This window comes from Rana temporaria, chromosome 5 (assembly GCF_905171775.1).
Source record: "Rana temporaria chromosome 5, aRanTem1.1, whole genome shotgun sequence".
Classification (NCBI taxonomy): Eukaryota; Metazoa; Chordata; class Amphibia; order Anura; family Ranidae; genus Rana; species Rana temporaria.
This window is the reverse complement of record NC_053493.1, coordinates 359,793,393-359,807,437: the sequence shown is the minus strand read 5'-3', so window position 1 is coordinate 359,807,437 and position 14,045 is coordinate 359,793,393. Positions and strand designations below refer to the sequence as shown.

General features: G+C 42.3%; 1 protein-coding gene across 1 annotated transcript in view; it reads right to left on the bottom strand.

Annotated features, from left to right (window-relative positions):
* The window catches only part of NDUFAF6 (NADH:ubiquinone oxidoreductase complex assembly factor 6), a 65,743-nt gene that overhangs the window by 46,938 nt on the left and 4,760 nt on the right, over positions 1-14,045 (bottom strand). Inside the window, exons 3-4 of the mRNA XM_040354706.1 lie at positions 12,665-12,787; positions 11,078-11,134 (exon numbers count right to left, since the gene is read on the bottom strand). Coding sequence (XP_040210640.1) covers positions 11,078-11,134; positions 12,665-12,787 — 180 coding nt within the window. The remainder of the gene's footprint in view (positions 1-11,077; positions 11,135-12,664; positions 12,788-14,045) is intronic.

The window sequence follows — 14,045 nt, the reverse complement described above, 5'->3', positions numbered from 1 at the left end:
ACTTATGTAATGCATATCTGAATGTATTGACATTAACTTTCAATAAAAACTTTTCTGGAAAAAAAAAAATAAAAGTCAAAAAAAAAATCATAGCCTCCACTGGATAAATGGATGGAATAAGGCCAGACCTAAACTGGAAAATGAAGTCCCCGGGCTGGTTTTCTCAAAGATATCCTGTGATCTCTAAGCACTATGCTATGCAGAAGTACAGAGCGTTTTTGTGTTTGTGATTTGTTTACAGCAGTGCTTCTCAAATAGTGGGGCGCGCCCCCCTGGGGGGCCGCGAGGCTCCGTAAAGGGGGGCTCGTTTGACCTCGGCAAATACTGCATACTGCCAAGAGAGGGAGCAGTGCGGCGCGATCACTTGAGATTGTCCCAGCGCAGCCCCAGTAGCAGCCCGACGCGGAGGACCACGTGACCCTTTCGAGGAGAACAGACCCGATTGGATAGACATAATGCTCTATCCTGATTGGCCAAACCCGCCCGTGTGACTCTTTGTAGACACGAAGTGTAGCAGACCCTCAAGTGACTCCCGAAGGCTAAGACGAGGAAATATGACGAGGCGTATGTAGCGCTTGGCTTCACTGTGACTACGGTGGGAGACGAGGAAAGACCGGTGTGCTTACTATGTCTAAAAATGTTGGCAGCGGACAGCATGAAGCCAAATAAGGATAATAAGGTTATAAAGGATACGGTGTTATGCAGAGGTGTACTTATAACAATTTTATAGACAAATGATACTATTTACAGTCGCGCGGGGGGGGGGGGCGCGAAATGTTTTCTTCTTCCTAGGGGGGGCATGACAGAAAATAATTGAGAAGCACTGGTTTACAGTAATAAACCCAAAAATGTATTAGATGATTGTTTTCTTTTCTTTGGCTTGTTTCCCCCTTTGTTTTCACCTGGTGATCTGACCAATAATACATTTCCTGTATTAGTGAGAAACAACTCTGGAGGAATGAGAAGAGGGGGCAGAGCAGACAGCACCATTATCAGTCGGGGGGGGGATTTAGGGCAGATTTTAAACCGCTAACAAATTGAGGCCAAACTTCAGCTAAATCAGTTAGAGCAAAGTTGTTGTTTTTTTTTCTTTTGGGATAAAGGTTTTGCAGGAATAAATAAAAGCTGGTAAATTTAATCATGCCTGCCAGTGTTGAGTGTTTTTTCTCATCCATGTAAGCTGAAAAGTTTGTGTTGTGAAAAAAAAATAAAAAAAAGGACTTGCTCGCTGGATCCCCAGATGAAAATAGAAGAGACCAAGCCTAAAAAAACAAAACTAATGCAGCCATCACATTTAATTGCCAACTTAAGTTTACAGTATAGTTTGCTTTCTGGTTTAATACTGTTTTAAATCCTATGCTCACATGTTAACAGTCTTGTTGGAAGCGTAAATAAAAAGTAACAGAAGAGCTGATATGATTGCCTTTTCTTTAGAAAATGCTGCCACAGGATACCTTTAGTACATCAGCATAACAACACAATTATTTTTGACAATCCAATATAAGATTTTTTATAAAATCTATGTGATGAGTGCTGCCTGTCTGCTGGCCATCTCTTTTCACAAATCCCTAAATTCCATGCATGCTTCAGCGCTTCTACCTTGCTGTTTACTTTCCATTTCTAAGGACTACATATCCCATGGTACCTTGCTGTCTGCAAGCTGTACTTCCTGTACTGACCCCCGCTTTCTGAAACCGTTAAGAATACTGTAGCACAGCAGTGCCTACTCACAGGGCATAGAGACTATGGGTTGCAGAATTCAAGAAAGTAAATGTGTGGGGATATTCACAGCGCAAGTTTACAAATGTCAAGATTGTTCGAAGTAATAGGAATAGACTAGAAATAATTGAAATATAATGCAGACATGAATATGATTTTACATTTTGACCATAGATACGCTTTACCTAAAGTCTGATCTTCCCAGTCAAAAAAGCTCACATATTCATGAACATAAGCCTCCTGATGTCTGAGCAGCACTGGAAGAAAACAGAGGCCGACATTGTCCAAAAAAATTAAGCGATTTGGCTATTTTATTCCACTCCAGCAACAATTAAAAAGCCCAACTTATGAATGCAGGCAGCTCTTTTCTTGCTTACCTGCTAGCAGAGATGTATTATGGCCTAGGCCGACAAGGCCCAGGCCTAGGGCGGCACTTTGCGGGGGGTGGCGAAAAAAAGCCCACCCTGTCCCTCTGTGCTCATCCCACCCTATCCCCCTGTGCTCATCCCACCCTGTCCCCCTGTGCTCATCCCACCCTGTCCCCCTGTGCTCATCCCACCCTGTCCCCCTGTGCTCATCCCATGAAAATGACAGGACAGGTCTTAAAAAGGAAGGGGTGTGTCATATATAAAGTAGGGGGTGCGCGAGTTTCACCAGGCCTAGGGCAGCACAAAACCTAAATACACCTCTGCCTGCTAGTAGTCTTCTCAGAAATGTGCACATGCACAGCTCAGTATATATTCCAGCACAGTGCCAGAATGACTGAACTCCTGCATGTTACACCATCCCGTGCCAGCCAATCAAGATGGCCAAAGACCAGCACCAGGAAGATGTTTGGGAGAAAGTGCCAGCAATGGACCTTGGAGACATGGCCGCCATCAGGGGGGTACAGGCAGTACACCTGTAAGGGGCCCGGAGGTCCCCAGGGGCCCGGATGGCAAACCCCCCCTTTTTTTTTGTAAGGGGTCCGGAGGTCCCCAGATGACAACCCCCCCCTTTTTTTTATAAAAAAAAATAAATATTTTTAATATATTTTATTTTTATTTATTTTTATTAAAGGGCCCACAGGTCCCTAGGGGCCCGAATGGCAACCACCCTTTTTTTATTTATATATATATATATATATATATATATATATATATATATATATATATATATATATATATATATATATATATATATATATATATATTTTTTTTTTTTTTATTATTAAAGGGCCCAGAGGTTCCCAGGGCCCCGGATTGCAACCCCCCTTTTTTTGTAATTTTTTTTTTTTATATATATATTTCTTTATTTCTTTTTTTTGTAAAGGGCCCCCCCTTCTCAATTTCAGGTGGCAGCACCCCCCCCCCCGGTTCTCTGCTCCAGGGGGCCCATGCCTGAAGCTGTGTAAGGGGCCCCATAATTCCTGATGGCGGCCCTGCTTGGAGACATTGGACTGTTGGAGCAAAAGCACATATTGTGAACTTTAGTTCCTCTTTAACACAGTTCTAAAGTGGTTGTAAAGGCTAAAGTTCATTTTACCTCCATGCATTCTCTGCATGAAGGTAAAAATCCATTTAGGTGCAGCTACCGCCCAATGGTGCGCAATGATCTTTCCCTCCTCACTGGACTCAGCGAGAGCCATTGACTCTTGCTACTGTCAATTAAATTCAATGATGAGGGAGCAGGGGCATCAGACCAAGCCACACTGTGTTTGTTAATAGACATACACTGCTTGGCTCGGGATAGAGCCTAGACGAGTAAATAAGCGGCTTGCCGGGGGTGTACGTGAAAGCAAGAGGAGCAAGGAAAGCCAGCTGGGGACCTCAGGACAGCAAAAATCAGGGCTGCTCTGTGCTAAATCATTGCGCAGAGCAGGGAAGTATACCTTTTTAATAACAAAGATCTTTTAAAAGCACTTTAACATTTTATTGATTATATATATTTTAGGGATGTCCCGATACTGATACTAGTATCGGCACCAATACCGAGCATTTACCCAGGTACTTGTACTTGGGGAAATGCTCCGATGCTTCACCCGATACCTGGGCAGTGGTGGTGGTGGTGATCGGCGTTTGTAACTCCCCCCAAAGCCGCACCAATCACCGCTGACTGTCCCTGTATCCCCCTCCGTGCTGCTCTCCCCCCCCTCAATGTCCTCCTCCACTCCCTCAATCTGTCAGGATGGAGAGCGGAGGTAGGAGCTGCTAAATCCGGCTCCTACCTTTTCAATATGAACAGAGTCAGTGATCACTGACTCCGTCCATTCACATAACTGAGCATCGTAACCTGCGTTTACGATGCTTCAGTTTATGAATGGAGAGGAGCCTCTGTCCATTCATTTTAGCTGAGGCTGCAGAGAAAGGGACTGGGGAATCTGTGTCCTTAGTCCCTTCCTCTGTCTCAGAGGGGAGATGTCAGGGGTCTGTCAAGACCCCTGATATCTCACCAAAGACCCCCCAACAAAGCTGATAAAAAAAGAAATGCAATAAATAAAAAAAATGAATTTAAAAAAATAATAAAAATAATAATAAAAAAAAAAAAAACACACACACACACACACACACACTCCCCCTAAAAAAATAAAAGAAAAAGAAAGCACTGTAAAAAAATAAAATAAAAAATAAAAATAAAATTTGGAAAGAAAAACAAACAAAAAAAAAAATACTGCCACTGTCACATGACATTAAAAAAAAAAAAAAAAAAAGTATCGGTGAGTACTTGAAAAAAGTAATCAGTCTCGAAAAAGTGGCATCGGGACAACCCTAAATATATATATATATTTTGCATATTTTAATGTTACACACGGTTCCCACAGCAATTTTTCAAATGCAATTTTTTTGTAAGGAAATACACTTTATGGAATTTTAATGCAAAAAACACAATATGTAACCCAAGTTCTAAAATATAAAGGATGATATTACGCTAAGTAAATAGATACCCAACATAGCATGCTTTAAAATTACGCACGCTCGTGGAATGTCAACAAACTACAATACTTAAAAATCTCCATAGGTGACACTTAAAATATTTTCTTTGCAGGTGACCCGTCTAGAGTTACAGAGGAGGTCTGGAGTTAAAATTATTGCTCTCACTATAACGTTTGTGGCGATACCTCACATGTGTGGTGTGAACACCGTTTACATATGCGTTTTCATCTGCACAGGAGCATGGGGAGACACGGCACTTTACATTTTTGTATTTTATTCTTGTATTTATTTTATATTTACACTGTTTCTTTAAAAAAAAAATATTACTTTTATTGCTATCACAAGAAATGTAAACACCCCTTGTGATAGCAATAAGCAGTGATGGGTCCACGTTATAGTGACAAAAATAAAAACATCATCAACAATCTCATGCTTTCCAGAAACACAAATGCCTCAGTTTACATTTTCCCTAACCAGAAGTCACAAAATGCCAATCGATTCGTTTAGACCAGTGATCTCCAAACTGCAGCCCAGGGGCCGAATGTGGCCTTTTGCTTGCCTTTTTCTGGGCTTTGGGGCACTACTACTTCCACCGATACGAGACACTGTTCTGACAAATATGGAGCACCATTTCTCACATTGACCCCAACAATGGGGCACTATTCCGCCATCTAATACAAAATGTCAGGTTTACTCCCAATGAATCCAGGAAAATTTTCACTCCCGCTGGCCACAGTCTGGCTCTCTTAAAGTGGAGTTCCGCCAACATTTTTTTTTTTTTTTTTTAAAGTCAGCAGTTACAAATACAGCAGCTGACTTAATATTAGGACACTTACCTGTCCTGGGCGCCCGCAATGTCGGAAACGGAAGCTGATCTTTCACTCGGCTTCCCGGCTGCTGCCGCCGCAATCTTCGGTAAGGGAATCAGGAAGTGAAGCCTTGCGGCTTCACTTCGTGGTTCCCTACTGCCCATTCGCGAGTCACCGGCGTGATCCCACTGGTCCCACACTGCTGTGTTCTGGGACTGTGTCTCTCATAGAAGACAGCGGAGGGGGGGGGGGGACCAAGTAGGCGCTGGGGGGGGGGACCAACTAGGCGCCGGACGTGGCGTAGGTCACTGCGATCACCATGGTGAGCTATGCCCAGAAGCGGGAGCAAATACTTGGATTACACAGGTTATCTGCTCCCTCCTCCCCCTGAAAGGTGACAAATGTTACACCGGAGGGGGGGGGGGATTGCAAAAAGCAGAAGTTCCATTTTTGGGTGGAACTCTGCTTTAAAGTCTAAAGGACTTATTTACAAAGCTTTGAGACCCCTGTCCAAGACCATAGAGATGGTCTGGGAGGTTATGGTCCCCGATCACTTGTTTTTTTATTGGCTGAAACTGCTGGATTGAATATGATGGAAGAGCCCCCCAAACAAAAAAGCACACCAGAGAGTGGTGGAGGAGGGGGGACTCCCCCTCCCAACGATTCTAAAAGCGATCTATCGGCTAATCAGCTGCTTGGATTGCTTTTAACAGAAAGGGAATCAGCTGCTGAAAAAGAAAACAATACTGAAGCTATGGCTGACAGCTATGGTTCCAGTAAACCACTTTAAAGCCACAACATATATATGTATTGTATGTACAAGTATATGTATTGCAGTCTTGAAGTGGTTAAAGCAGAACTATAGGCAACTACATTAGGGAGGGTTATTACCCTTCTAAGATTTATTTTTATACCATCTGTGTCCCATTGGGGATATTTACCTTCACTTCCTGTCCCATTGCAAAAACAGGAAGTGAGAAAATCCCTGCAAATTAAGGGAATCTTTTGGGGACTCCAGGTCTTTAGAACTAGTGTCCCCATTGGAAAATTTCCCTCTATTGCTTATCTGGGGACAACCCAAAATGTTGGATTTTGCTTTACTTTAAAAAGGGGACAAATAGAGCGGCTGAATCTCCCCAACAGGGACACAAGACGAAAACGAAAAGGTGTTCTAATCCCTCTCCACTATGAAAAAAAAAAGGAAGGCTTTGCCTTTAGTTATAATTAAGCTAACATCTTAGCACAGGTCCACTTTAACCACTTAAGACCCGGACCTTTAGGCAGGTAAAGAACCTGGCCAGTTTTAGCGATTCGGCACTGCAACGCTTTAACTGACAATTGCGTGGTCATGCGACGTGGCTCCCAAACAAAATTGGTGTCCTTTTTTCCCACAAATAGAGCTTTCTTTTGGTGGTATTTGATCACCTCTGCAGTTTTTATTTTTTGCGCTATAAACAAAAATAGAGTGACAATTTTGAAAAAAAAAAATCTATATTTTTTACGTTTTACTGTAATAAATATCCCTAAAAAATATATAAAAAAAAATTTCCTCAGTTTAGGCTGATACGTATTCTTCTACATATTTTTAAAAAAAAAAAATCGCAATAGGCGTTTATCGATTGGTTTGCGCAAAATTTATAGCGTTTACAAAAATAGGGGATCGTTTTATTGCATTTTTATTAATTTTTTACTACTAATGGCGACGATCAGCGTTTTTTTCCGTGACTGCGACATTATGGCGGACACATCGGACAATTTTGACACATTTTTGGGACCATTGTCATTTTCACAGCAAAAAATGCATTGAAAATGCATTGTTTACTGTGAAAATGACAATTGCAGTTTGGGAGTTAACCACTAAGGGGCGCTGAAAGGGTTAAGTGTGACCTCATATGTATTTCTAACTGTAGGGGGCGAGGCTGGACGTGTGACATCATTGATCGTGTTTCCCTATATTAGGGAACACACAATCAATGACAGCGCCACAGTGAAGAACGGGGAAGATGTGTTTACACACAGCTCTCCCTATTCTTCAGCTCTGGGGACCAATCGCAGGACTCCAGCGGCGATCAGGTCCGCGGGTCCCGCGGGCGAGGTCACAGAGCTTCGGACCAGGTCACGGGCGCGCCTGCGACCCACGGCTGGGCACTTAAAGAGGACGTACAGGTACGTGCTTGTGCCCAGCCGTGCCATTCTGCCGACGTATATGTGCAGGAGGCGGTCCTTAACCACTTAAGGACCGCCTCCTGCACATATACGTCGGCAGAATGGCACGGCTGTTCACATGCACGTACAGGTATGCGCTGTGCTATTGTCCAGCCGTGGGTCGCGGGTGCGCACCCGCGACCCGGTCCGACGCTGCGGGACCTGCGGACCCGATCGCCGCTGGAGTCCCGCGATCGGTCCCCGGAGCTGAAGAACGGGGAGAGTAATAATGTCGCAGTCACAAAAAAAAAAAAAAAAAAAATCGCTGATCGCCGCCATAAGTAGTAAAAAAAAAATGCAATAAAAATATCCCCCATTTTGTAAACGCTATAAATATTGTGCAAACCAACCGATAAATGCTTATTGCAATTTTTTCTACCAAAAATAGGTAGAACAATACGTATCGGCCTAAACTGAGGAAATTTTTTTTTTTTTTTTTTTTTGGGGGGAAATATTTATTATAGCAAAAAATATTGCATTTTTTTCAAAATTGTCGCTCTATTTTTGTTTATAGCGCAAAAAATAAAAACCGCAGAGGTGATCAAATACCACCAAAAGAAAGCTCTATTTGTGGGGAAAAAGGACGCCAATTTTGTTTGGGAGCCACGTCGCACGACCACGCAATTATCAGTTAAAGCGACGCAGTGCCGAATCGCAAAACCTGCCCGGGTCCTTTAGCTGCATTTTAGTCCGGGTCTTAAGTGGTTAAGGAACTTAAAAAAAAAAAATGCTGTTTCAAAACTCTGGAGATTAGAAGGACTTCTGGTGCACATATTATGGCTATTTGGCCACATATACCAACTATTTTAGAACTTACTGTCTAAATAGGGATTGAGGTAAAACAGCTAGGTACTGACAGCTTTTTAAGATTACTGGACAGGTGAATCCCAATGTCTGTATAAAATGAGCCCTCTGTTTAGTTCTAGTACTAAATTAAAAGAAACGTAATTGGAACATTAAATAAAGAGCATGTATTCATGCGCCTCCATCCTGGTCTCATTTATATTTAGTGATAAATTGTTTCTATACGTTACACCACTAGGTGGCAGCATTTATCTATTTTTCACAGCTATTCTGAAAGCACAACAGCAGCCAAAACCTTATTTTTTTATGCATACGGTGGAGAGAAATTGGAACACCGTTTTTTATTGCTGTTGGTTACCTTCACCCTCTTGTTTCTCTATTTATTTTCCTATTTAGTCTATTTCTGTTGGTTAGCCTCACCTTCTCTATTTATCCTGGTGACTTATCACAAAGAACAAAAATCTTAGATTTTGAGTTGTTACTAGGACAAGAGTGGAGAGGAAATCTACTAATGTCACTGGTTCTAGCTGCCAACCAGAGATTTCCAATAATGCCGGCCATACACTATACGAAAAATCAGCCAAAATTCGGTCATTTAGACAGTTCGTTCGTTTTTCGGACAGTTTATGGGCACAAAATCGATAATCGTTGGGATGTTTTTGAGACGAAAAAATGAAGGACAAGTGGATTGTCACCGCTGGAGTTATTTTTATTTTATTAATAAAGGACTTTATTCTACGGTGTGTGCGTGTGTTTTTTTTACAAGACTTTACACTTTCTTCGTGAAATGGTAGGGGTACAATGTACCCCATTACCATTTCACACAGGGGGGGGGTCAGGATCTGGGGGTCCCCTTTGTTAAAGGGGTCTTCCAGATTCTGATAAACCTCCCGCCCGCATACCCCCACAACCACCGGGCAAGGGTTGTGGGGATGAGACCCTTGTCCCCATCAACATGGGGACATCCTCCCCATGTTGAGGGCATGTGGCCTGGTGCGGTTCAGGAGAGGGGGGGGCGCACTCTGTCCCCCCCTCTTTTCTGCGGCCGGCCAGGTCAACGCGCTCGGATAACGGGTCTGGTTATGGATATTTAGGGGGAACCGCACGTCATTTTTGTTTTAAATAGACGGCGGGGTTCTCCTTAATATCCATACCAGACCTGAAGGGTCTGGTTATGGATATTTAGGGGGAACCGCACGTAATTTATTTTTTTTTAATTGACGGCGGGGTTCCCCTTAATATCCATACCAAACCTAAAGGGTCTGGTTATTGAATTTGCGGGGACCTCCGCACATTTTTTTCCCGAACTCCGATCCCGGACCCGAACTTTTTCCAATTATTCGGGTTCGGGAAAAACCCAAAGTCCGTACCGAACCCGAACTTTACAGTTCGGGTTCGCTCAACCCTAGTCATAAGTGCTATACATTTTTCTCAATATCAAAAACCCCTAGTGCTTATATCCACAGATGCAGAAAAAGCGTTTGATAGGGTAGACTGGACCTTTCCTTTCCCTTACACTCTTCACTCCTTTTTCCCATCCTTCCCTGTGGGACTGGACTTTATATATTTATTTATATATTCTGTTTGCGGACATTGTTTTTCTTTGATATGCTGTGTTGCATATTTTGTGACACCATGGATGTTTAATTTCACTATTAGCACCTCTTTCGTATTTCATTGTCTTCCCAAATCCTTTTTGGTCTATACACTTAGTCAGATTATTATTTAGCGCAACTATATCATTTTCTCCATTCCAGCTCTATGGAAAAGTACCGTCTCTCCTATTAGAGCACAATGGTTTGCTAAAATAACAGAAATTCAACAAATGGAAAATGTCACAATGACGCTAAGGGAGCAGGAGGACAACTATCGCAAAATCTGGACAAAGATATGGGACTATAAAAGTGTGATTAAAATGATGAGATTGTTGAAGTAGAACTGAAAAACTGTTATTGTTGGTGAAAGAGTAACTAATGTTAAAGCGGGAGTTCACCCAATTATGTTTTTTTTTCTCTTTTCCCCTTAGATGGATGCTCGTTTTGTCTAGGGGAATCGGCTAGTTGTTTTAAAATATGATCCGTACTTACCGTTTTCGAGATGCATCTTCTCCGCCGCTTCCGGGTATGGGTCTTCGGGAGCGGGCGTTCCTTCTTGATTGACAGTCTCCCGAGAGGCTTCCGACGGTCGCATCCATCGCGTCACTAGTAGCCGAAAGAAGCCGAACGTCGGTGCGGCTCTATACTGCGCCTGCGCACCAACGTTCGGCTTCTTTCGGAAAATCGTGACGCGATGCGACCGTCGGAAGACTGTCAATCAAAATAGGAACGCCCAGTCCCGCAGCCCATACCCGGAAGCGGCGGAGAAGATGCATCTCGTAAACGGTAAGTACGGATCATATTTTAAAACAACTAGCCGATTCCCCTAGACAAAACGAGCATCCATCTAGGGGGAAATAGTGTCATGTGCGGGTGAACCTCCGCTTTAAGGAAAAGAAGATGTTATGCTTAAAATAACAGAACTGTTGTATATATTTATTTTATGAATGGTGTATTAATATCCTTGTGAAAGAAAAACTAAAATAAAGAACTTATAAAAAATATATAATAATGCCTGTAATAAAATACTCACTCTGTCATCAATGATTCTGGTCAGCCATCTCTTTGTCAGTTTGTGTGTCTGCACCGCCTGTGCACAGAAAATAAGACAAAGTATATGAAGATTTTAGCATTCTCTATATGCTCATTAAATTATGCAATTATTGGGTATCTGACAAGAACAAAAATTGCTTCAAAGACCTTAACTTAGCTCATTGTACATCACACAATGACAGACTTTTTGTTTTCTTGAGTACAGGCTTCCTTATAAGGGTAATTGCAATTTTGTGGCAAATAAAATAATGATGGCATATACAATTGTTATATAATCCATATTGAAATTTCATTTTTGGTGAGGTACTCCCAAAGGGTTGATACTTATTAAAAGGGACACAGACCTAGCAATGTTCCTAATTAGAACTCTGCTAGTGCATCAGCTGATTAATAATGAAAAAGTCACTCCCATCCAGATTCACTTTGTACAAAACATGATCTAACAAACATCTATTCCTTCAGAGCAGAAACAGGTAAGAATCTGCAACAATGTTTGTTAAAATCCTTGCAATGTATATTGATCACCTAGAGGGGATTGTACCAATCAGGCAGTCATACAGATGACTTCACAGTGATAGCCTCATATATGGGACAGCAATAGCTGCTCTTAGCATCAGTCCTAGGCAAACAGAAAGATGTCCATAAATGATCTAGTCCTTCATTAGTCATAGTCATACTATATACCAGTGGTGATCCAACTTTCATGATATTGGGTCCTTATGTGTGGCCTTCATTATCACCAAATGGTTGTACATTCAGAAAAAAAATGGTGTCAGGGACAGCAGACACACAACAGGTTATAGTGAAAGACTATGGGCATGAGATGGTCAGAGACTGTGGAGATATTACAGGAGATGTTCAGAGATTGCAGACATGATACAAGAGATATTCAGAGACAGCAGACACAGAAAAAAACCAGAGACTGAAGACATAGTACAAGAAATGGTCAGAGACTACAGGCATGGTACAAGAGATGGTCAGAGTCTACAGACACGGCCAGAGACTACAGGCATGGTACAAGAGATGGTCAGAGTCTACAGAGATGGTCAGAGTCTACAGACACGGTCAGAGACTACAGGCATGGTACAAGAGATGGTCAGAGTCTACAGACACGGCCAGAGACTACAGGCATGGTACAAGAGATGGTCAGAGACTACAGACACGATACAAAAAATGGTCAGAGACTGCAGACATATTACAAGAGATAAACATGCTGCAGGAGACTGTCAGGTACTATGAACAGATTAGTGTCTGAAGGAGCCCTAAGGGCCACACAAAAAGTGAAAAAGTGCCTCATGCGGCCCCTGGACTGTAGGCTGGGCACCACGGCTATATACAGTAACACTTCACATGCACAGGAAATTAACCAATTTTTTAATTAATTCACATGTGCTAAACCAGGGATCCTCAAACTACGGCCCTCCAGCTGTTGTAGAACTACACATCCCATGAGGCATTGTAACACACCGACATTCACAGACATGACTAAGCATGATGGGAATTGTAGTTCCTGAACAACTGGAGGGCTGTAGTTTGAAGACCCATGTGCTAAACAAACAAGGGAAACCTTAGCTAATTCCAGAGCCACAGGGTGATGTGGAGGATTCTCTTGGTATATGTCTTGAATAATCTCCTTCCAGAACTCCATCCGCATCAGACCCAGGTTCTTCTGAGACACAGAGTCCTTCACCTTTCAAAAAGAAAAAAAAAACACAAGGGATTCTATTAAGATCACTTCTCAGAGTCCTTAGGCCATGCTTAATAATCCAATAAATAAAGGTCTGGTTACTTGATTAAGACAGAGTGGTTGTAAAGCTTTTATTCTCTCTCTTTTTTTTTTTTTTTTTAAAGATAAGTTTATACTTACCTGCTCTGCCCAAAGCTCTTCTCGGATCCCCTGTCAGTGCTGGCTCCTTCCCTCAGGCAAGTGCCCCCACAGAAAGACACTTTCACGGTCTGCATCTATTGACACAGACAGCAGCACTCGATCCTGCCCCATGCCACTGGCTTTGATTGACAACAGCGGGAGCCAATGGCTCAGCAAAGCCAGTGAGACTAGGAAGTGAATAAAGTGGAGAGCTACAAATGGCTTTAGCACCAATTTAATATTATTACACAGGGTTTAGGTAGCACAGTTTGGTCAGTGCTTTACAAAATAGAGACAAAATAGTCCCTACAACACAATACAAGACAAGAAGGTTAGGAAGACCCTGCTCATGAGAGCTTACAATCTAAATGGAAGCGGTAAGTGATACAAAAAAGGTAATAACTGTGGGGATGAGTTGATGGAGAAAGCAAAAAGTACAAATATTAGGATGAGGCAAGACAGACTTCCCTAAAGAGATGAGTTTTCTGGAAGTAGAAGATAGCCAAACACATTGGGGTAGGGCATTCCAGAGCAAAGGGGAGGCTCTGGAGAAGCCCTGAATGCGAGTATGGCAGAAGGTGATGGGAGAGCTAGAGAGCAGGAGGTATTGGGAGGAGCGAAGTGGATAGTATGGGTGATATTTTTCAGATGAGGTCTGTGATGTAGCTTGGGAAAAACTAAAGGTTGGCTTTGGAAGTTAAATGAAAAAATTAAAATGTTGTTCTGTGTACCTCCTACTCTTGTATCAACCCGCTGCCATAAATTTTGATGAAAGACCAAAAAAACATAAGATTTTATATGTTGAGGCGCTGACTATTACAATTAACAGCATACATTTTTATACATGTGTCCACTTCAATAATCAAAAAAACAATCAAGTGAAATAAAAATAACAATTGTTTTATTGTATAATACTGTATTTTTCCCTCCATAAGATGCCTCTGTCTTATGGAGCGAATACTGACCAGGACAACCCTCCATCATTGCCATGTCAGAATGTCGGGCTAGCCATCTCCAGCGAGCGCCGGGCGATCTCTTGGCTGAGCCGGTCACTCACGGAAGACAGAGAAGCCCTAGCAGC